The 24,088-nt window shown below is 38.2% G+C and overlaps 1 protein-coding gene across 5 annotated transcripts in view; it reads left to right on the top strand.

The window, feature by feature from the left end:
- Positions 1-24,088, top strand: part of USP54 (ubiquitin specific peptidase 54) — a 111,974-nt gene that overhangs the window by 73,184 nt on the left and 14,702 nt on the right. For 3 of the 5 annotated variants that reach the window (XM_012723804.1, XM_012723807.1, XM_012723803.1), the window contains exons 5-19: positions 1,686-1,799; positions 1,928-2,010; positions 2,453-2,558; positions 2,670-2,816; positions 3,352-3,501; positions 5,407-5,575; positions 6,908-7,078; positions 9,797-9,928; positions 10,111-10,491; positions 10,698-10,920; positions 11,830-11,963; positions 16,733-16,900; positions 19,602-19,721; positions 20,639-20,834; positions 22,549-23,912. In XM_012723804.1, the coding sequence (XP_012579258.1) occupies positions 1,686-1,799; positions 1,928-2,010; positions 2,453-2,558; positions 2,670-2,816; positions 3,352-3,501; positions 5,407-5,575; positions 6,908-7,078; positions 9,797-9,928; positions 10,111-10,491; positions 10,698-10,920; positions 11,830-11,963; positions 16,733-16,900; positions 19,602-19,721; positions 20,639-20,834; positions 22,549-23,912 (3,658 nt within the window). The remainder of the gene's footprint in view (positions 1-1,685; positions 1,800-1,927; positions 2,011-2,452; positions 2,559-2,669; positions 2,817-3,351; positions 3,502-5,406; positions 5,576-6,907; positions 7,079-9,796; positions 9,929-10,110; positions 10,492-10,697; positions 10,921-11,829; positions 11,964-16,732; positions 16,901-19,601; positions 19,722-20,638; positions 20,835-22,548; positions 23,913-24,088) is intronic. The other 2 variants (XM_012723805.1, XM_012723806.1) reach the window with 2 other exon arrangements.

Raw genomic sequence — 24,088 nt, forward strand, 5'->3', positions numbered from 1 at the left:
TAATGATGTTGCTGGTTTGTGGGGACTCACACATTAAGAGTTCTGCTTTACTAAAGATAACTAGAGAATAATTAAGTCCCTGGCACAAGTATGATATGCTATTTAGTAGCTACTTTGCTTCTGCTGACTTTTAGTAGAAAATTTCTTGAGTTTTATCTATCCAACTTCAAAAGACTTTGTCCCTTAAGTAAATCTGAAAGCAATATATATCACATCACAGGATAAAATGTTGACCAAATCAGAGTTACTCTTGAGAAACTAGATTATAGATATTTTGATGGTAAGAACATAAAATATGATAAACTCTCTTCAAAAATAGTTTGGCAGTTTGTTTAAAAAAAAAAACAACAACTAAACTTGGAACTCCCATATGATTCATGGAATTCCTTGACATGTGTCCTAGAGAAATGAGAACATATGTTCATTCAAAAGTCAGTACATAAATGTTCATAGAAGCTTTATTCATAATAGCCCCTCCCAAGAGAAGGGTCTCCCTGGTGGCACAAGGGGTTAAAACGCAGCACTATGAAGCTATCTACAGTCACTACAGCACTAGTTCAATCTCTGGTCAGTGAGGTGACCCATATGTTGCAGCAGACCTCTCATGTTTCATCCACTGCTCCCTGCTCTGTCTCTAGTGAGACAGAGCACTGCAGCCCCACCAGTCCCCCGCATCTCTGGCCTATATCCTAGATCTTGAATGTATAAATAAATAAAAATTTAAAAAAAGGAAAACACCCACATATCCTTTAGTAGGTAAGTAATGAAACAAATTGTGGTGCTTTCATACCTTGGGATACCTTGCAGCAATTAAAAGGAGCAAATTACTGTTTTATTCATCAACTTAAATAGGTTTTAAGAAAATTATACTGAGGGCCTCCCTGTTGTCACAAGGGGTTGAGTCTCAGTACTATGAAACTATCTGTAACCACTGCAGCACAAGTTCAATCCCTGGCCAGGGAGCTGACCCACATGGTGCAGCAGACCTTTCCTGTCTTGTCTGCTGCTCCTCTCAGCAGTGTGTTTTGGTGGGTCTGCCTGTTCTGGTCCCAACTCTGCCTCAGGTGAATCCTCTTACTGCCCACGCCTCTGGCCTATACCCCCCTTCTTGTATGCATAAATAAATACATCTTTTAAAAAAAGAGAGAAAATTATGTTGAGTGAAAAATATAGTTTTTAGAGCTTATGTATGATCCCATTTATATAAAATTCTTCAAATAACGAAGTTATAGAGGCAGGGAAACATCAGTGGTTGCTTGAGGCTAGTGTTGAAATTGGGTAAGTAAGGTCTGTAGTGACAGAATGGTTTTATATCTTGATTATGGTAGAGTAGTTAAATGATTCTTTATATGTGGTAACATTGTATAATACTACATTCACACACATACACACAAGTATATGTAAAATTGTTAGGTTGTGGATTATATTAATATCCATTTCCTGGTTTGGATGTTGTAGTTAGTCAGGATGTTACTGTTGAAAGTGGATGAAGAGTACATTGTCCCTCTGTATAATTTTTTAAAAACTTTCTGTGAATTTATAGGTATTTCAAATGAAAAAAATGACAAAATCAGAGCTGTTCCTGCTGTCCAGGAGGGTTACTGCTTTTTGGAGTAAACTGTTTACTAATTTATACAGTTGTCTGTTAAGTACTGATGATGCACTGCTTTTATTCTTACTGTCAGGAAAACCTCCTGATGAGAATTCACTTTCACATTGCTGATGAAACCAAAGAGGATATATGTACTGCCCAACATTGTATTTCCCACCAGAAATTTGCAATGACGTTGTTTGAGCAGGTGAGCCATTTCTCTGTCTGTATCACTTCTTAGTCCTTTTCTTCAACAATTTATCCTGGCATGTAAAATAAGTACAAAAACAGTTATTGACTGGCTGCTTGGTTTTGCTTTATTCTCCTTGGACCCAGTGTGTATGTACTAGCTGCGGTGCCACCTCTGATCCTCTGCCTTTCATCCAGATGGTGCATTACATCTCTACCACTTCTCTTTGGTGAGTCTTGGAGCATTCTCTATTTATACTAGTAGGTACTCCTTCAGCTGACTGAGTTTTAACTGAAGTCACCTACATAGTTTATATTCTTATTACTGAGTCTCTGCTGCATTATAGTAACATGGAACAGTAATTTTAAAATAACCTTTGTTTTCTTTCTTTCCTTTTCCATGTCTCTTTTTTTCTCAGATTACTTTCTTCCCAGAAAAGTGGGAGGAGGAATGGGGATTCTATATGCTTTGACTTTTGGGACAGGCAGAGACACTCATTGGGTTTGTGGGATACTGAGACTGGTCAGGACAAGGGCTTTGTTTGCTATAGCAGATAGTAAAAGAGACTCAAACATGTGGGTTTAGATGTTTACATGAATGATTTATTTCATTAGCTATAACTCTGTATAATTCCCATCATCATCCCCCTCCTTCCATTCCCTATTTTGAAGCAATCAGGCTATCTGTATGTTGGAAAGACGAGAAAAACCCTCACCAAGGATGTTTGGTGAGCTGCTGCAGAACGCCAGTACTATGGGGGATCTGCGGAACTGTCCGGTGAGTTATAGCAGCGGTGGTATTGGAACTAGAAAAGGGAACACTGGGATCAATAGAACTGAGACTGTGCCATTGAGAAATAGTTAAACTAACTCTGTATGTGTACTTCAGAGCAACTGTGGAGAGAGAATCCGGATTCGTCGTGTTTTGATGAATGCCCCACAGATTATCACAATTGGACTGGTATGGGACTCAGACCACTCAGACTTGGCAGAGGATGTCATTCACAGCCTAGGCACCTGCCTTAAACTGGGTGATGTGAGTGTTAGTTGCTCTTATCTCTGACTTAAAGTTCTTCCTTAGAAGGATGGTGAACACTAAACTCATATAACAAGTATTATGGTGTCATGAACTTGTGCATATATTGTGTGTACATATTGCATGTATACAATATATATACATGATCACATGCTATTTTATCCCCTCCTCAGGATATCAGCAGAAAATTCTATTTGTGGGATTAGTTGACAAGTAACTTTTTAAACTTGAGAGTATTTTGCTTTTTCAACTTTGATAGCTCCTCTTATGATAGTTTACTAGTAAGACTGGTCATACTTCATTATTATTGAAAGTAATAAAGCAACACCACTACTATACCAGTTTACTGGTCACTATCTGTCTTGATTTTCCCCTACATTTTGTCTTTTTTGGTTCATTTCTGATTACTATGAACTAGCAAAATATATACTAAAGCAATTCAGTACCTTAATTAAGAAATGATGGTGTTCTCTAAGAGATGATGTGAGGAAGTTGAGTATGTGACTGCTTTTTTCTTTCTCCTCTCTCCATACAGCTGTTTTTCAGAGTGACAGATGACCGGGCCAAGCAGTCTGAACTGTACTTAGTAGGAATGATCTGTTACTATGGCAAACATTATTCTACATTTTTTTTCCAAACAAAGATCCGCAAATGGATGTATTTTGATGATGCTCATGTCAAGGAGGTAGAAATACTAAGTCCTTCTTAAATGATTAATGACTGCAACAAAAACCTAAGATAAATTATTTGTCTTTAGTGTTTCATTTTCATAATTTTGATTATGAGATTATCAGTCTTCCTTAATAAATGGCAAGCCTCATATATATATATATATATTTTTTTTTTTCCTCTAGGTTCTCTTAGCAGTCATTCAGCACAGTTTGTATTTATAGTTAACAGATTTATTACACATTTTTATTTGTGAAAATAAATACATTTTTATTTTTACATTTTTTAAAGGACAGGCTTTTAAGGAAAACGAGGAAGAGAGATACATGCACACACACAGGAAGGCAGGAGAGCTGTGACAAAATATATATTTTTAAAGATTTATTTATTTATGCATACAGACCTGTGGTATAGGCCAGAGGTGCAGGGGCTGAGAGGATTCACTAGACACAGAGTAGGGAGCAGAACAGGCAGATCTACGAAGTACACTGCTGAGAGTAGTAGCAGGAAAGCCAGGAGAGGTCTGCCGTGCCATGTGGATCTCTTTCAGGGCGGGGATTGAACTCATGCTGAAGTGGCTTTAGCTTCTTAGTGCTGTGCTTTAACTGGTTGCGCCACTAGGGAGGGCCGAAAAAATATTTTTAAAATGTATTAAAAGTTGATTTGAACAGTAACAGGATCATCCCTTTATTTAGGTTATAAGGTTAGCATGAAGTTTAGGATTCCAAGTCTTGGAATTATCTGTGATTAATACTGTGTTGCAGGATCGCTAGAAATTACTCTTCGATTGTTATTTCATGGGGGTGCCCTGTCACAGATATATGTGTTTTGAGATACTGTAGGGAAAAAAGGGCTATGATGATACTTAAAGCTGGAAACTATGGTCTGTACCAGAGTTTGTTAACAGAAGTAGGTTAAGTGATTTGCATGAGTTAAGAAGCCCCGGTGATAAGTTAGCAGGTAGGAAACTGTATTGTTTACCAACCCATGGACTCAAAGCAGTGTCTTCAGCAAATACTTTAGTGTTTGTCAGAATCCCAGATTTATCTCTGTTTGCTCTTGTAATTTTGAGCAACTCATATAAATTTTTTGAGCTTTAGATATTTTTTGAAAAGTAGTATCTGCTTTAAAAGGTTTGTCTGTAAAAAGCGCATGCAAGTATATTTTAGTTAAAATAATGACAACTCAATTGTAAATATACTGGAGGTCTATTATGCAATAAGCACTTTGCTAGTTGTCCAGCTCCAGGACATCTAAAATATCACAGGTTCAAGCTTAAGAGAGGGTAAGTTAGAGGATTTACTTAGATTTTTGTTTCCATGACTATTCTGTCATTCTTTTTCACTGCTGTGGTAGTACTGAACCTAGCATAAAGCTAATAACCAGAGGTTCAGCTGTCTATTCTAAGCAGTTTGACATTTTATGTCCTGCCATGTATGAACTCTGAAAAGGAATGTCATTTATTCTAAGGCTGTCTGTTTGTGAGAGAGTTTCTGTCTGCTCTTTAACTTCATAAAAGTTATTTTAATATTTAGGAGAAAATTATGGAAATGACAGTTTCTAGCTAGGAATTTAATTTGATTGAGGTTTGTGCAGAAATTGATCACAAAAGAAGCTGAAGTCTACCTTTGCATCCTATCTACCTTTGAGAACTTGTCATTGTATAATTCATAACTAAATTGACCTTTCAAACAAATAAGAATAATTTATTCATTGTTACTTTCTTTGTAAGATTTTAATGCTTTCAAAAAGGTTTTAACTGAAAATCAATGAAGTTTAGGTCTGAGATCTCTTTTGTTGTATCATCACTCAATTCTTTTTATCTCTTTTATTTTCTTTAGAAAAATAGAACAGTAAGATAATGTTTTAATTATAGATATAAAGTGTAATTATCATGTTCTTTTGGTTGTTTCTGATTTAGATTGGACCTAAATGGAAGGATGTGGTGACCAAATGCATCAAGGGGCATTATCAGCCTTTGCTGCTGCTTTATGCAGATCCCCAGGGCACTCCAGTGTCCACACAGGACCTGCCTCCCCAAGTTGAATTCCAGTCATTCAGTAGGACATGCTATGATAGTGAAGATTCAGGTGAGCAGCCTAGTTCTTTGTCTTCCCCCACTCCCTGCAATGTGATCACTAGATACTTGGAACTTAATCATAAGCCTAGCACGAAACCTAGCTTGGGAAAAGAGAATCTATTAGAGATAAGAAAGAGGTGCCAGCTGGTGCAGAAACCCAAGTAACTCCAGGCTTTGTTTCCTTCAGCTTGAAGAATGTGCTGTCTAAATAACCTGGCCCTCATCTAAAAGTGAGAAGGCAATCGTGTTGATTTAGACTGAGATAGTAAGTTTTTGAGAAAGATCTCAGTATTTAGCCTTCTAATATTTTTAAAGATGTCTGATACTAGTAGTTCAACTGTGAATTGAGTTGTTGAGACCAAGGAAAATGATTTTAGTTACTACAAAGGTAGTCATTTTATTTGAAAGGAGATTTTTGTTTTAAAATGCCAAGTTCTGTAGCAAATCTTCAGTTTATGAGTAAGTTGTTCACTTCTAATTCAAATAAATCATATTTTCCTGTAGAAATAATTTGTGATTTGATGACCAAAGACTGAAGCTAACTCTCAGAGACATAATATATTAGAAATATAACCCTGATGGTTTTGATTTGATTCCTTAAATGGAGGAAGAAGGAATGTTCTTTCACTCTTTTAGATCTAGAGCCAGCTCTGAATACAATTTTGAAAGAGAAGACAATTGCCAATGGAACCTTTCCCTTCCCTTTGGTCCCTCCTCCTATTTGGTACCTGGTATTCTTCCTACCCTGTACCCTACTCACACCTACTCTTCTGCTCCCATCAATCAAATATCCATTTCCACTGTAGCACTTATCTCAGCTAGGTACTCAGTGGAAAATAGTCTGACTTAATGAAATCACATTAAAATATAAATAAAAGCCCCATAATTTCTCATAGATATTAAAATCTTATAATATGAATACAGTTTTTTTAAGTGGCATTTCTGGCAATATAGGGGAGAAATATGGGATAAGGTAACAACTGGTTATATATGCCAGGTCGGCCTAGGACTCTCCATCTAAGTAAATCTTACTTTTCACAACTTTTTCCTTTCTTCCACTTTTCCCTCCCATAGGTTTTCTAAAAGCCCCACAGTTTTTCACAGTGGCAGGCAAAGTGAGGGCTTCAGCAAGGTAGGGGAAGGAGTGGGAGGAATTGTTTGTGTGTCTGGGTTATCGGAAGTTGGGTGTTGGGGAGAATGGCTCTGGTATATCCTTCTCACCCTTCCATTTAGGAAGTTCTTGCCTTATGGACCTTTGTTACCTTCCATCTCTTTGCCTTCTCTCTGTCACTGTTTTTCTCTCTTTCCTCACTTTTGCATATATGTCTCCTCCTTCCCTTAGGGAGGGAGCCCTCCATCTCAAGTGATACTCGAACAGATTCCTCTGCGGAGAGCTATCCCTACAAACACTCCCACCATGAGTCTGTGGTCAGTCACTTCTCTTCTGATTCTCAGGGGACAGTCATCTATAATATGGAGAATGATTCCATGTCTCAGAGCAGTCAGGACACAGGTAGGGACTTATACAATGGACTCTGCTTGCCTGATTCAGTTCCTGCATAGTCTCCCAAGAGAAAGAAACTGGGGCAAGTCATAACTGTTTGTTAGACAAAGGGAGAAAAACACAAAACTTTGATAATTAATGGGATGAATGGAAACAAAACAAACTGAATAAATGATGATGTTCCATTGTACATATTCCTCTCAATAGGGGTATATCAGTGAGGACCATTGTAATGTTATTATTGATATGATTGCTGTGTTTTTAATACATGTCCTTCTCATCATGTCCAATTAAAACCTTGTGGTCATACACCTTGTCATGTTCTCATACCTTGTTTTATCCCCTGGAAGGAATTTGAAAAAAGGGACATACATAGGGCTAGGAGCACCTATTAAGTGTTAGGCTTCGTGAAGGACAAAGAAATAAAGAGTGAAAACTAGCCTGTTCATGTGAGTTCCATTCAGAGAACATTCTTGAATTTTTCTGTTCAGCTGTAGAAGTGTGCCTATGTCAGTGGGAGAAAACAATTGGTGGTTTATACTCTGTGCATGGTCTTTTTTTCTTTTTAAGGTGAGAATATATTAAAAAATATGCAAGCTAGTATGCTACCCCTGCATGTATCCATAAACTAAGTAATTACAACTCATGATAGAGAGTTATCTTTACTTCTACCCACTTCTGGGTTATTTTAAGCAAATCCCAGACATTATATCCCCTTTTACATTATTATTTTAGTGTCTGTAATAAACATAAGAAGTCATCTTTTAAACATGCCATTATCAACTTAAAATATTATGTTATTCCACTAAACAACCAATAAGTGTTCAAATACCCAGTTATCTTTATACATGTTATATATTTTTAATGATTTATTATGTATTTGACTCAATCCAAATGAAGTCTACACAATGTAATGAGTGTGTAAGGTTTTATTACATTTCTTTTAGACTGTAAGTTTCTCCTTTAGTTTTTCCTAGCAATTTATTGTTTGTAGAACTAGGTCATTTGTCCTATAGATTTCCATATATCCCATATTTGCTAATTTTATTCCTGTGGTAACCTTTAGCATATTTCTGTGTCTTGTGTGTTTCTTATGAATTGGTTATTGGATCTACAGCCCTGGTCAGATTCGTTTTGAATTCCTACTATTACAAAGTGAGATTTTTCTTTTTATTTTTTTGGCCGTATTTCTGAGACTGAGTCAAGGAAAAATCAAGTCATAGGGAAACAAAGTATATTTTCTTTTTTAAAGGATGCTTTATGTTCTTTTAAAACATTTTTTTTCAAGATTTTTACTATTTATTTATTCATACAGAACTGGGGTACAGGCCAGAAGCTTAGGGGTGGTGAGATGATTCATCAGAGACAGAGTGGGGAACAGAACAGGCAGATTGAGGAAGTACACTGCTGAGAGGAGCAGTGGGGCAAGGCCCTTCTTACCATGTGGATCACCTCTCTGGCAGGGATGGAACTAGCACTGAAACTGGCTGTGGCTCGCCTTAACCTGCTGCACCACCAGGAAGGGCCCAGACAAAGCATACTTGCTAAGAGAGTCAGGTTTATGTTAAAGGTTTGTGAATGGCTTGGGTTGGAATTTAACATTTGATTTACTTGCTTCAAGTGATTTTTCTCCTGTCTTTCTTGTGGGCTCAAAAGTAACAAAGGATTCGATACAAGCAATAAAAGATTGCATTGGTAAATGATTGAAAATATGTGTAGCCAAATCATTGCACTGCTGTGTATGTATAAGGATTTTTCATATACTAATTTATGAAACAATTTCTGTTAGCTCTCAATGCATTTGAAAACCTAGAGTTTTTTTTTTTAATCCCACCCTGTCTTCTAATTTAGTTCAGCTCTTAATTTGCCACTAGCTTCCAGAAGTTTAGCTGACTATATTCTTTATAATTTGACCTTTGCTCTTAACAAGTGATACTATACATTCTTCACATATTGTGGTCATCAATGTGTGGCAAGTTGTATAAAAGTGTTAAGATCTTCTGCTTTTCTTAGTGGTTGGTATTAAGGAACTATGAAGTGTAATCACTGGATGAAGCCAGGTTTGGTAAAGCATGGGTTGGCAATGGGAATGAGAATTATTGAAAGTTCTAATGATTCACATTTAAGGAAGATTAAGACCTGGATCTTAAAGCCATGCACAATCAGAGCTTTTACAGGCAATGGCTGAGGCACCTGGAATAATATTAGATATAGTAAAAATGAGACTTTACTTGGTATATGTTGCAAAATAAATAAAATGACAGCTCTTATGTTTATGAGAGTGAAAATATATTGGTGGATGATATTTTTATTCAATCTTTAAAATGCTTGCCATTTAAATGTGTCCTATTTTGGGTTACTGGGAAACATTATGAATGGGATTAGAATTGGTAGTTGCTCAGGAAATGTTGTAAATTTAGAAATTCCCATTACATACTTTGAGCTTCTCTGCATTTTCTGTTGAGAGATTTGTACATTTAAATCACATAGCCTTGTGTACTACATTTTCTATTGAGAGATTTGTACATTTAAATCACATAGCCTTGTGTACTACATTTTCTATTGAGAGATTTGTACACTTAAATCACATAGCCTTGACTCCTGTAACTTCTGATCCTTGGGTACACTAAATTTGTGGCATTGTCATGAATCCCAAAAACTATGTTCTCAAGAGGATGGAGGCCAGTCTCACATACTAGTTTACCCCCCATTTCCTTGTTCTTTCAGGACACCTGACTGATAGTGAATGTAATCAGAAACTCACATCCAAGAAGGGGTCACTGATCGAGCGCAAGAGGAATTCTGGCCGGGTTAGGAAGAAAGGCGATGAACCACAGTCCTCAGGGTACCACAGTGAAGGCAAGCTACCTCTATGTTATTTCTCTTTCTTCATTCACTTGATATGAACTTTCTGTCAGAATCCTGACTTATGATTTCTCCCTGCTACTCAAAGACTTTCATTGCTTTTTCTCTGTCTTTGATAACCTGGGTATGCGTGATCACTTTAAATATTTACATTTGTTTTACTCTTTTTGTTTTAGGGGAAACATTGAAAGAGAAGCAGGCTCCTAGGAATGCCTCTAAACCATCCAGCAGCACCAACAGGCTACGTGATTTTAAGGAGACAGTCAGCAATATGATCCATAACAGACCATCCCTGATTTCTCAGACCAACCTAGGACCTCCCTGTGGGGGAAAGGGAGGAGAGCCTACTGACAAAAAAACTCCTAGAAACTTAACTTTACATTCTCGTGACTGGGAAGTAGAGAGTACCAGCAGTGAGTCAAAATCTAGCTCTTCTAGCAAGTACCGCCCAACATGGAGACCCAAACGAGAGTCTCTGAACATTGACAGTATTTTTAATAAGGACAAACGAAAGCACTGTGGCTATACCCAACTTAGCCCCTTTTCCGAGGATTCAGGTAAGGAGATAACTATGGAAGAACTTGACTTTTGAATAAAATTGATTTATGTATTTAAGAAACCTGGATTTTCTTATAAACTTGGCAAAATGCATTTCCATTTACTGTTATGACTTTGGGAATGTGAATTCAGGGAATGAGCTGGATGATTTGAGGAAGATGCTAAATCTAACTCCTTTTCCATATTTGTCCTTTGATTGGGATAGCTAAAGAATTTACACCAGATGAAACACCTGCTTGCGACATTAAAACTGGTGGACCAAGTCCTCAGTACAAGCCCTGGGGCTCAGCACGGCCAGGCTCTCACCTTTTAGAGCAGCACCCTCGCTTAATCCAGCGAATGGAATCTGGCTATGAGAGCAGTGAGAGGAACAGCAGCAGTCCTGTCAGCCTGGATGCAGCCCTGCCTGAGAGCACCAGTGTCTACAGGTATTGTTTTATCTTTGAATAGTAGAATTGGCCCTTGCAGCAAAGTGAGCCTCTCTGAGGCTTTTCAATTCAGACAAATGGAGAGGTAGAGTTTACTATCAATTTGTGGGTAAATTATTGTCTTTATCAACTTTATGGCAACAGCACCCTCTTCTGGGAGAAAGAGCAAAGGTATTTGAGAAAGGGGGCAGAATTTTAAGTCTATAAAGCAATTGCTTAATAAATAGCTTAATTAAGGAATTAACTTGGAAATCAGAATTTATATATGATCATAGAAAAACCCAATTATTACTTATTCTGTCCTTTCATTTTAGGGGATGGGTTTTTTGTTTTTGTTTTTTTATGTAGGGTAACTGGGGACTCTGTATTATGAATCCAGTGATAATCATAGTCCCATGAGGTAATATTGCTGGTTTGATGGTGTTCACTGTATTCCATAAGTCACAGATTGCTTTCTAAATTTCAGTTCTCTATACATTGTTTTTTACTGAGTTGCCACAAAGTCAAGTGCCCTACCACTACAGATGCTTTGAAAGAATAATTATATCTTCTACAGAGATAATAACATATCCTAATATTTCTTACTGCTCTTTCCTGGCCACAGTTTTACACATAAGAATATACTAAAAAGGAATAAGAAAGAGGAAGGCAATCTACATGACAGCATGTGTTCATTAATTCAATCAATAACTTTTATGCCAGATGCTATGCTAGATGTATATAATGCAGAAGAGGTGAGGAAAGATGAGGGTATGAGTGGATATTTCAGTTTTTCACAAGTATTTTAGCACAAGCCTTCATTTTATTAGTTTAATACTTTATTGATTTTCTTGAGGGAATTTAGTCCTATAAACGTTGCTTGATAGCACCTTTCTGAAGCTTTCATTGGATTCTGTTTTTCTTTCAAAGGGATCCAAATACTAAAAGATTAGCTGGGTTAGCCCCTTCCTGGCGCCATATCCCAAAATCTCATAGCAGTTGTATCCTGGAGACAGACTCTATGACCTCCAGAAGTGGCTGGACAAAGAATCAGCCCCTTACAGGTAAGCAGAAGGACATTCAATTTGGAGGACTGAATTTGACTACCAGTTCTGTTAATTAGGATAACAGTCATACTTGAGCACATTTGAAATTAAAAGACATTTTGAGTATTTCATTAGAATATATATGTGGAGGCATTTGCACTGCTTTATTTTTTGGATTTATATTTTTGTTGTTTCTCATCATATTATTTCTACCTTGGAAGAAGCACTGTGGGAACAGAAAGTAATAGTGTGAGTAGTACTTATATTCCTCAGAATAAGTAGACTCCCCTTAGTATAGAGGTAGAATATAGATTCTGGTGGTTTAGTAGTGTGAATAGGATAACAAAAGAGGAGAAATGTGCTAAATGGAAATAAACAAGTCAGACTGACCTATATTTGCCTCTATATCCTTCCATCAAGCTCAGTTTTGTTAGTCTTTAATGTCTCTTGTATTTTTCTATGCCCTTCTTGAAATAAACTCTACAGGACTACTTTACTCTTTCACACTAAGTGTAACTGACTAAAATATAGTTCATTTTTTTAAAAAAAAGATTTATGTGTAGAACTGGGGTATAAGCCAGAGGTAAAAGGGGTGAGAGGATTCACTAGAGACAAGAGTGGGGAGCAGAACAGGTGGATCTACTGAAACACACTGCTGCGGGGAGCAGCGGGTGAAACAGGAGAGATCTGCTGTGCTATGTGGGTCAGCTTCCTGGCTGGGGATCAAGCTTAGGCCGTGATAATGCTGAGACTTAACACCTAGTCAACTAGAGAGGCCCTAACTAAATGTAGTTTAAAGTATTCTTTCTCAAACTAGCATTTTTTTTTTTAAAGATTTATTTATTTGTACATACAGAACTGGGGTACAGGCCAGGGGTGGTGAGAGGCTTCACCAGAGACAGAATGGGGAGCAGAACAGGCAGATCGATGAAGTACACTGCCCAGGGGAGCAATGGGCGGGTCAGGAGAGGTCTGCCACGCCATGTGGTCACCTCCGGGGCAGGCGGAATGGAACTCATGCAGAAGTGGCTTTAGCTTCTATAGTGCTGTGCTTTAACCCACTGGGCCACCAGGGAGGGCCTCACACTAGCATTTTAACAAGTTAAAATCTGAAGATAAAGGAATACTAGAATTTCTCTTTTAGGAGTAGTGATTTAAGGTAGCTATAAACTTTAACTCCTTTTTACATTCTGCTCACAACACATGTATATACTTACAGTATATATTCTACTTAAGTAGCGATCTAGTCCTAATGGTTCAGAATAAATTATTTACACAGAGCTAAAAATCCAGGTAATAATTAAGTAGTCTCCCTATCATGAAGACTCTTTAAAATATTAAATAATTTATTTATGTATATTTTACATCATTGTTCACTTTTGTACAATATTTGTTTCCTTTTCTTAGGTGTAGTGCCTATAGAATTTTCCACCACCAATTCACCCATGCTGCAATTACCACAGTCCCTTGTGCTCTTCCTGCCCTCATTTTGATCCCTGTCTCTCTCCTTCCCCTGAAGAATACCCCTTATTTATAGCTTTCTGTTTATTTTTGTTTTGTTGTGTTGTGGTTTTTTTTGTTAATGCTTTTCCCCCTGATCCCTTATTTGGTTCCCATAGATTCCTCCTGTAAATGGAACCATACAATATTTTTCTTTTTCTGTTTCCTTCTAACTTATTTCACTGAGCAGAATCCCTTCTAGCTCCATCCATGTTGCTGTGAATGGCATGACTTATCATTTTTGATTGCTGAATAGTATTCCATACCACATCTTTTGGGCATTTGGTTGTTTCCAAGTCTTTTCTGTTAAAAATAGTGTTGTAATAAACACAGGGGTGCAGGTATCTTTTTGAACTGGTGTTTGTGTGTCCTTTGGGAAGATTCCTAGGAGTGGACTTGCTGGATCATATATGATAGCACCTTTGTTAGTAATTTGAGGAACCTCCACACAGCTTTTCATATGGTTGGACTAGTTTTCATTACTACCAGCAGTGCAGGAAATTTATTTTTCTCTACATCCTCGCCAACATATATTGTTGCTAGTTTTTTGTTGTTGTTTTTTTTTTAAAGATTTATTTATTGATGCATACAGAACTGGGGTACAGGCCAGAGGTGCAGGGTCATGAGAGGATTCACCAGAGATAAAGTGGGGAGCAGAACAGGCTGAATGATGAAGTACACTGCTGATGGGAGCACTGGGCAAACCAGAGGAGGTCTGCCATGCCATGTGGGTCACCTCTGGGGCAGGGATCGAACTCATGCTGAAGAGGCTTTAGCTTCTTAGTGCTGTGTTTTAGCCCACTGTGCCACCAGGGAGGGCCCTGTTGCTAGTTATTTTAAATACTGACATGGAGACATTTTTGCAGTACGTCTGTGGAAAGGTGGTATGTAGATGCATGTCAGCCTTCTCTGAAAGATGTGTTCCAGCCTTTCTTTTTTTCTGGTCCCTTAGCTCATTTGGGAGTTAGGTATGTGGGCAAAAACCTTACTGTGGTGTGATTAATGAGCATCTAAAGGTATATCTGTGGTATTAGATGGCAGCTTACTAGGAAGAGGAGTACAGAATACTGTCTGCCAGACTGTAGATATGAGACCAGGATTAATACTAGTCTGCTGCCCTCCCTGGTGGCGCAGCTGGTTATAAAGCACAGCACTGAGAAGCTAAAGCCATTTCCGCATGAGTTCGATTCCCGCCTGCCCCGGAGGTGACCACATGGCGTGGTAGACCTCTCCTTACCCGCCCGCTGCTCCCTTCAGCAGTGTACTTCCTCAATCTGCCTGTTCTGCTTCCCACTCTGTCTCTGGTGAAGCCTCTCGCTGCCCCTGCACCTCTGGCCTGTACCCCAGTTCTGTATGCATAAATAAATAAATCTTAAAAAAAAAACAAAAACTAGTCCGCTTACCATTTCCCTTGATAGAGCCTGAAAGTTCTTAGAGGTAGTTGCGTTGAAGGTATGCAGCAGTAATAAAAAGGCATGAGCTCTTTTCAGTATAAATGCATAGGTTGCTGACATATGGCAGAGCAGAACAAAGATTATATAAGTAGGTATTTCTGAAATTGTGGACTGGAGTACATTATAATTAGAAAATCAGGAAAAAGGTCATGCTTCTTATGAGATTCTATGTTTAATTTGTTTTCCACACTATATTTCATGTTGACTAACACTGCTTTGAGGAATTCATAATCATGCATGAATCCCTCTTTTTTTCAGATTGTACGTCTTTAGTTTACTAAAGACTGAGTCTCATGATTTTGCTAGAGGCCTCTATTTTGGATTACCTGAATAGAATCCATCAAAAGGATTCTTCAACTGGTAAAAGATACTTAACAGGGAATTATAACAAATTCCTCATACACCATTCTTTTTTTTTTTAAATAATATAATAGTTTATTTTTACATCATTTTGTGCATTTTTTCATCTCAGTTGTAATCCCCGTGGGCTCCCATCCCCAAATCACCCATGTGCCATCACCATAGTCCAGTTTATTTCCTTACTTCTACTGTTTTTGATCCCATTCTCTATCCCACTCCCATAAAATGTCTCTGGTATATAGCTGTTCATTATTATTTTCTCACCTGGTTCACTATACACACCATTCTTTTTGAATAGTAAACTCATACCCTATAACATGATCTAATGGCACAAACATTTTATATTGTGATTATGATCACTTCTTGAAAAATTATACAAGTAAAATAAACCCAAACAATTCAATAACCTTCCCTTTGTTTCTTCAAATTGAAGGTATCACTGTTACTGTTTGGTATCTATTTTTCTGTATCTTTTTCTGTGTTTATACATAGAAAGTATGTGTATATTTTATTTTAAAAAATGAAGTCATACTATACACATGATGCTGTGTTTTTTACTTGCTATATCACAGACATCCATTTATATCTATTTGATTCCAGCAGTAAAACTTATAAACTTATAAACTTCCTTGATGGCGCACCAAGTTAAAGTGCAGCACTAAGAAGCTGTCTGCAGCACGAGTTTGATCCCCAACCAGGGAGCTGACCCATATGGCACAGCAGACCTCTTCTGTCTTGCCCTGTGTTCCTATCAGCTGTGTATTTCAATCCATCTGCCTGTTCTGTCCCCTATTCTGTCTCTGGTGAATCATCTCACCCCCTGCACCCCTGACCTGTACCCCCATTCTTGTATGCATATATAAAAATATTTTAAAAAATAAACTTGAGATTTTACTCCTGTGGATATTTTTTAAATTTGTAAAGAGACAGTGGTAATTAAGGTTAAGAAACTAATTTGTTTGAAGCTTCTTATTAATTCAGTGGCAGCACATGGTAGGGAATGCTCCCTAGTTATTAAATGTATGGATTATGAATTTAACCTGTTTGCCTTTAGTTCAGTCTTACCATTTATTTTCTGTGTTACCTTGGGCAAGTTATTCATCCTCTTTGTCACTCAGTTTCTTAATTCCTAAAATGTGGGCAATAATAGTACCTACCTCATCGTTGTGAAAATTAAGTGTGTGTGTGTATGTTTAAAACTGTGCCTGTCACAACAAAGGTTAGTTGTGTTATTTTTGTTATGAAGTATTCAGTAAATATTTATTGTTGTTGTTTTTATTATTGTTATTATTATAGCTCACAGGCTAGGTCTCATTCAGAATCTGATCTGGAAAGCACTAGCCAAAACATGAACTTCAAAATAAGGTCAAGGATTCCAAAGGAAAAGCAAGAGTAGTGGCCATAAATTCAGCAGGTGCTTACTCTTGGTTATGGACAGGTGATGACTTGTTTTCTTCCTTGCTCATGTTCTAGGTGGGGAGAAATCTTCCAAAAGTGAACTGGATGAATTGCAGGAAGAAGTGGCCAGGAGGGCCCAGGAACAGGAGCTTCGAAGGAAACGGGAGAAAGAATTAGAGGCAGCTAAAGGATTTAACCCTCATCCCAGTCGCTTCATGGATTTGGATGAACTACAGAACCAGGGTAATTGCTGTATGAGATTGTGGGTAGTAGGGACAGAGGGAAGAAAAAAAGGATTCAAGCTTGTAAATTTTTTTTTCTTAATTCAGCTGTTCAGTGGAAGCTAGTTTAAGGAGGAAATGAAAAACTTATTGATTGGAGCCAATCAATTGTTCTGATTTAGGGTCCATCATAAAAGCTTATAGATTAGAGATAGTATATTGTTCATAAAATATGTTTCCCATGAACATTCTATCGAAGGTATAAGTAAAAGTACTCAGAGTTAAGAAATTGTAGAAAAGGGCAGTGAGTTACATTGACAGTGAAGGGAACCCTACTTCCTGGCAGAAACACCCTAGGATGTCTCCACCTGTAGTTTTAGGGAGGTGGCTCTATGAAGCAGTTTCTAAGAACACACAACCTTGATTGCCTTTTAATCTTCTGACCATTCATTCTCTATTCTCATATAGTTCTCAGGGCCTTAAGCCTCCCCAATTGTGTTAGTCACCATTTTTCCGCAACTGCTTTAAAATGTTACTTTTACCAGAAGATAAAGCTTTCAAAGTAGGAGTTCAAAAAGGATAGGACTACTTTATATAGGTCTTTCCCGTCTGTAAAATGAATTTATTTCTGTTATTCAGAATCCTTAGTTGTGACAAATTGTGCTAATGCAGTATAAGGAATACGAAAGCTCTTTTGGGTGGCTGCTTTCTGTTGACCACTTCCCTTTTTGTATCAGTACTCAGAGCACTGGAATAAGCACTGGGCTATGCACTACTTAGGAATACTTTTCTCCTCTAATTCTGCTAGTTTTTGATTCAAGACAGTTGTTGCCTTATACATCCCAAGGCATTGTATTTATTGCCAAATGTTTTAAATTCCTAGTTCCTTATCTTGTCTCTATATTTAGATAGTCTTTGCTTCCTTTCTGTCTTCAAACTTTAACAGATTTGTGTCTCAGGTTTATCAAATCTTTCAGATTTCCTTCTGAAAGAGTGATCTTGTTATCACTTTCCCTTGCCTTCTCTTCCTTCTTATCATTTGGGTAGTACATTCAAGTTGAGAAGGAATTCTTCTGGTTATTTTAGTGTCATTCTCCAGACATTTTGGTTCAGCATCTCTTGGTAGAACAAGAAATAGAGTATTAACATTAGAGGGTAAAAATTAAAATCTAGTGCAGTGATCAGTCAATCAACTGTAGTTTTCCTAAATCTCTGTTGAGAGCTTTATAAAAAATTGCTCTAGCCACCACCTCTGTAAGAAGACTGTAGAGACTGAGCTAACTCCAATATAAGAAAACTTCAGGCCTGGAGTATGGAGGGGACCACATTTTGTAGGGGTGTAGCTTGAATGTTAAATTTTTCATAACAAAGCTGCTATTTTCATTACCTTTTCATTGCAATCTAAAAGCAATAGTGAGTTAGGGAGTGAATGTTAGGCTGTAGAAGAGCATTTTCTACCATCTACCATGTCCATCTTGGAAATAAGTAAGTAAAAATACTGTAGGAAAATGTTTCCGTTACTTGATTTTCTTTTCCAGAAATGTTTCTGATATTTGAGCTTGTGAAAGCTCATCATTTATTCCAATAGTAGGTGAACTTTCACTACAGCTTGCTACCAGTTTATTTTAAGTGAGTAAAAGGCAGGGTGTGTATCAGCAAGAGTTCTTTTATAAAAGTTGCACTCGCAGAAGTTTCTCACCTTTTTATTTGACACTATACTTGGACTCTTGTAACCTCTGCTTTGGTACACACTCACTTTCAGAAGAGGAAAGAATATGTATGTACACTGTATGAGAAGATGACTTTTTTGCAATAGGTTTGGTAAGCAAGGGCATGATAAAAGTAAATAAGGAGCAGTGTAGTGTATGCAAACCTTAAAAAAGGCACTTCCAGCTATTCTCGTCTATATATAGAGGCTAGGAATTTTATTTTACTTTATTTTTAAAAGGTTTATTTATTTAATTTATTTATTTATGCATACAAGAACTGGGGTACTGGCCAGAGGTTAGGGAGTTGAGAGGATTCACCAGAGTGGGGAACAGAACAGGCAGATTGACTGAATTATACTGCTGAAGGTAGCAGCAGGTGGGCCAGGAGAGGTCTGCCACACCATGTGGGTCACTTCCCTGGCTGGGGATTGAACTCGTTGTGTAGTAGCTGTGGATAGCTTCATAGTGCTGTACTTTAACCCCTTGTACCACCAGAGAAGGCTCAGGTTAGGAATTTTAGATGGTGCCTAAGAGGTTTACAGAGTTTTCATATGAGGGTGGTACCGAAAAGATTGAATTGTATAGCAAAGAAATGTTAAAGATGGCTTTTCACAGAATAGTGAGGCCATTTCAGCCATAACACTGTAGAAGTCTCAGAGATTTTGCAGCATTCTTAGATTGTTTCACAAGATGTATCCTTGTTGCACTGTGGAAGAGCAGGTCAGTTCCAGGCATAATCCACGCTTCTGCTGCTAACAATATATGGTCCTTTCCTTAAGGGACTCCTTAACAGGTCTTAGAGTTGGAATATGTGGTAGACAATGATATATCCCTCTTTCATTGTCTTAATAAGGGCTTGGTTAAGGCAAAAATGAACGCCCTACATGTTTAAAGAATTCATGACATTTGTGGACCTAAGTAGTAAGGCTGGATGTGCACTGAAAGGATTTAATAGTATATATATGAAAAGTTGGAACAAATTCTAATGAAAATGAAAAGTGCTGGCCCTTTCAGGGAGGACTGACGGCTTTGAGAGGTCCCTGCAGGAGGCAGATTCAGTGTTCGAAGAGTCACTGCATCTGGAGCAGAAAGGAGACTGTGCTGCAGCTTTGGCTCTCTGTAATGAAGCTATTTGTAAGTAACTCTAACTGCTATGCTGTTGCACTTTTGACTAACTTTACAATAGGTTTTATTTGCTTAATCACTCAGAAGTGAAAACAACTTTTATAAGGGTCTCTTCACTTTCATTCTCCCAAACTGAGGTCCGTTAACTATCTTTGCCATTTGGATTTCTAAGTATGCCAGGTGCTGTTGACCTGTGGATATTTACTGGAATAACCTCAGCTGGTATTCACAGATGAATTATCCAGCTATACCTACCAATTTATCCAAAGATAAAGTTAGACCTCAGATATAAGATTAGTCTGCTCTTTCTCTATTCCTTGAATAGTGAGGTGGAGTTTATGGCAGGAAGAAATGAATATATTGACTTTGTAACTTTCCAGATTGTTACTTTATACTGCATATTTGACTCTTATTTTCTCCCCCACCTCCCTGGTACATAGCATCAGAAGGTTGCAGCAAGGGAGTAAGTCGTAGACTGCATCAGATTCTTAAATGTGACCCCCAAGAAATTGTGTTTTATAAAGACAGATGCAGGTTTGGATCTTATTTCTCGCTTGGCTGTTGGGAAGAGGGAGTTGGGAACAGAGTGTGGAGACCAGAGTTGTCAGGTCAGTTGCAAAGGACAAGAATGGTAACCCATGGTAGATGGAAGTATTAGCTTATCTTCCTGACTCATTTTAGCTTAGCTTTTTGTTTGTTTGTTTGTTTAAATTTGAATTAACCTGTTTGGCTTCCATGAATGTTCCTTATATCCAGAACCAACTCTGTGTCCTGGAGTATATGCATGGTCCCACACGCCTTACATTCCTGCTGCATATTTTGAGTTTTACTGCATATCTTTGCTTATTTTTGGTTCAATTTTATTCTTTTTATTTTTTGTTTGTATTTTGTGTTCTGTTTCTGCTATATTTTCTTTTGCATTTTAGCTAAACTAAGACTTGCCCTGCATGGTGCCAGCTCTAGCACGCACAGCAGAGCCCTAGTCGATAAGAAGTTGCAAATCAGTATTCGAAAAGCACGGAGCCTGCAGGATCGCATGCAGCAACAGCAATCATCACAGCAATCGTCGCAGCCCTCAGACTGCCTCCCCTCACAGGGGGGAGCCCTTCCTCACCCAACAAGGTAGTGCCTGTGAACCAACTGTAGTTTATGGTTGCCAAGGGAAGAAGTGACCATGGGAGCTTCATAGCCAGAGCTCTCTTTGCTTGCTACAGGGGAGAGAGAGGAGTCCTCTGAAAAGATTTTCTTCTCTCAGGTCAGATATTTAGTGAAAAGCTCATCCTACTGTTTATTTTTTTATAGTTCCTAGAAAATGTAGACTTTTAAGCATAATAAATAGACCACTTCCTTTTGGGTCTGTCCCTAGACTTATGTAATAACACCATTATTACCTCTGTATGTGTTATGTTTTTACACATGGAAATCTGAACTACATTTTATGTTGCAGTAAGAAACATTGGTTTATTTTGGGATTTCAGTGTTTTCTGTCTCTTATGAAAACCGAGAGAAGGCAATTTTTCTTGCTCTGATTGAGCCATAGAGAAGAGATACAAAGATGTCCTTTATTTTGTTTCCTAACAGTTAGGACTAGGAAAAGTCCCCAAGGCCACTGGTATAGTCTTCACATTTTAGCCCTTGAATTTACTGTTACTTAGAATAGATGGGTTTAGATAAAAATTAATTTTGACTGTTAGTAAGCCTGACTAGTTTTCAGAGTTTAAATGGTATATGAGCAGTTAGTATTTTTTTTGAAGTTTGCCTATGCTTGGATATTGCTTAATGCTTTGTTTCATTTAAGTCTCACAATGACCTTATGAAATAAGGTTATTTCATTTGTAAGAAAGAAAACTTGGCTCAGAGATGATAACTAAATTATCTGTGTTACTCAGGTAGTAAGTAACAGAAGCATAGGCTTAATCCCAGTCTGTTTGACTCCATTAGGCTCCTCATAGGAGTATCATATGGTGTGACTGGGTGACTGCTTTCCACAAAAGTTTATCATATATTATTCAAATTTAATGCTCATAGTTAAGATCTTCCTTTTCTACTAGTTGAATGCTGATCCAAAAATCTGATCAGAGATGTGTTTTAAATGCATGTTATCTAGGTAGCTAAATTCAAGCAAACCTAAGCCATTTGATAAACCTGAGCTGCTGAGGTTTTATATAATGCTTCTAACATTGAATATTTTAGGGCAGAAATACAAAATACTGAGAAGAAACCACTTAAATGCTGTTAATCCCTTCTCTTTACTCCCAAATCTCAAAAGACATCTCAATAATAACAGACTATACAGATTATAAAATGTATATGTGAAATGGTGGAGTTCTTTATAGTCCCATGAGCCCAAATTACCCTGTATTCTGTAAATGTGTCCTTTTGGTTCTTTTGGATTAGCTACTTCTCAGCATCCTGGATAGGATTTCCCTACCTATATGTAGTATGCTGAATTTAATGAGTGGACTAGGTTTTGCTTACCTTCCATATCATCTGCATGTGAGACTAGCAATTTTGTTTTTTAATTTGCAAGTAGACTATAATTGGAATAGTATTTCATGGGTAGTAAAGAATGTTGTCAAGGGCTTCATTTGTTACTGTGTATGACTTTAGTTAGGGCATTTAAAAAGAGGATTGCTATTATTACTTGTATGAGCTGACCATGTGACTTCTTTTTTGTGAATTTCTGAACTGTTCACTCTACATGTGTTTGTCTTTCTGTTTATTTTCACCATTTCCTCTGTGGAGAGCTAGAAATGGAAACCAAATGAATAGTTCCTTCTGTAAATATTCTTATCAGTCAGGGCGCCTTATAACTAGCTCTCTTCATTTGTTTTAGTGAACAACCTATCCCGCTCCAAGTTTTGTTAAGCCGGGAGACCCAACTGGAACCCTGCACGAATACAGAGTTTGGAACCAGTTCTTTCATCCACTTACCTGCTTCCTGTCATGAGTCACACTCATCACTATACCCAGAGTCATCTGCCCTGTCTGTCCCACAGCATAATTCCCCCAATAGGTCAAACTTTCTGACTTCAGTTGAGGTGGACACCATTGACTCCTCTGAGTTCCACAGACAGGGCTCACCTAAAACACCAGGAAGAATAGAGAAGAATTCTCATCATGGTTGGGAACCATTGGAAGGTACACTTCAAGGCTACAGGGGTGACAGTGGCTGCTGCAGTAGGCTCCCCCCTCAAGCAGAAAAAGACATTGCACAAGAACCGCTATTCCAAGGAAAGAGGGAGTCCTCAGATTCATCTCAGGTGATGCCTTGGTCACACCTAACTAGAACAGTCACCTCTGAGAAAGGAGATGTACAAAGCCTGACCTGTAGTCCTTCAAGTTCATCAGTTCAGTCCAACTCTCCTCTGTACAGGGCCTGCCACCCTATAATGCCTGCTGCTTCCTTATCTGTGCTGCACTCTCCTGATACTGTGCAGAAAACTAACCAGTTTCTCCAAACCAAAAGTCTCAAAACTTCATTGACTTCAGTAGTGGATGGAGGCAGTAAGGAACCCTGTAAGCCAGAGTTTCCCAAAACAAAGGGGCTTGTTCGCTCTCTGACAGAGCAGTTCCAGAGGATGCAAAGTGCATCCACAAGAGATGGTACAAGTTCCCAGGGAAGTTTGCCAAATACTCTAAGGAAGAACTCTTCTGACTATAAGCCACTGGATGAAGGAAAAGGCCATTGGTCTTGGGCAAAACAGCAACCCTGTCTGGATAGTAGGGACAGGCTTCCACCCTGGGAAGAACCTACTGATCATTCTTCTCTTGCTGTGAACTCTGGTCTTTCTAATTGTGAAACTTCTAGGGAAGAACAGCCCAGGTTGACAGAACCAGGTATGTACCAAGGGAAGCTGTCCCAAGTGAGAGATGCTAGACCTAAGGAACTGGGCGGCTGTGTCAGCCTTGGAACTTCCTTGCCTTTGGATTCCTGGGTCAATGTCACAAGGCTCTGTGATTCTCAACTTAAACATGGGGTCCCTGGACCAGGAATCAAGTCCTCCTCCCGTGACTCCCATACCTGTGTAAACTATACAGAAAGAAACCATATCCTTTTGCATCCACACTGGAACCAAGACACAGAACAGGAGACCTCAGAATTGGAGTCTCTCTACCAGACCAGTCTTCAAGCTTCTCAAGCTGGCTCTTCTGGATGGGAGCAGCAGGATGTGGCCTGGTATCCACTTTGCCAAACAGGTACGAATACAATCAGTGGCAAAGGAAATGGGAACACACAAAAGCTGAAAGCAGGAGGACACGATCAGAAGGGGGGTGATGTTCTGTCCAGATAATAACCCCTGCTCCAGAGGTAGTAGTAGAACTTTTGACTTTATTTACTAAGACTTGGGGACAAAGGCTAAACATTTTTTCTG

This window comes from Condylura cristata, unplaced genomic scaffold, assembly GCF_000260355.1.
Source record: "Condylura cristata isolate star-nosed mole 26May11 unplaced genomic scaffold, ConCri1.0 scaffold00011, whole genome shotgun sequence".
NCBI lineage: Eukaryota > Metazoa > Chordata > Mammalia > Eulipotyphla > Talpidae > Condylura > Condylura cristata.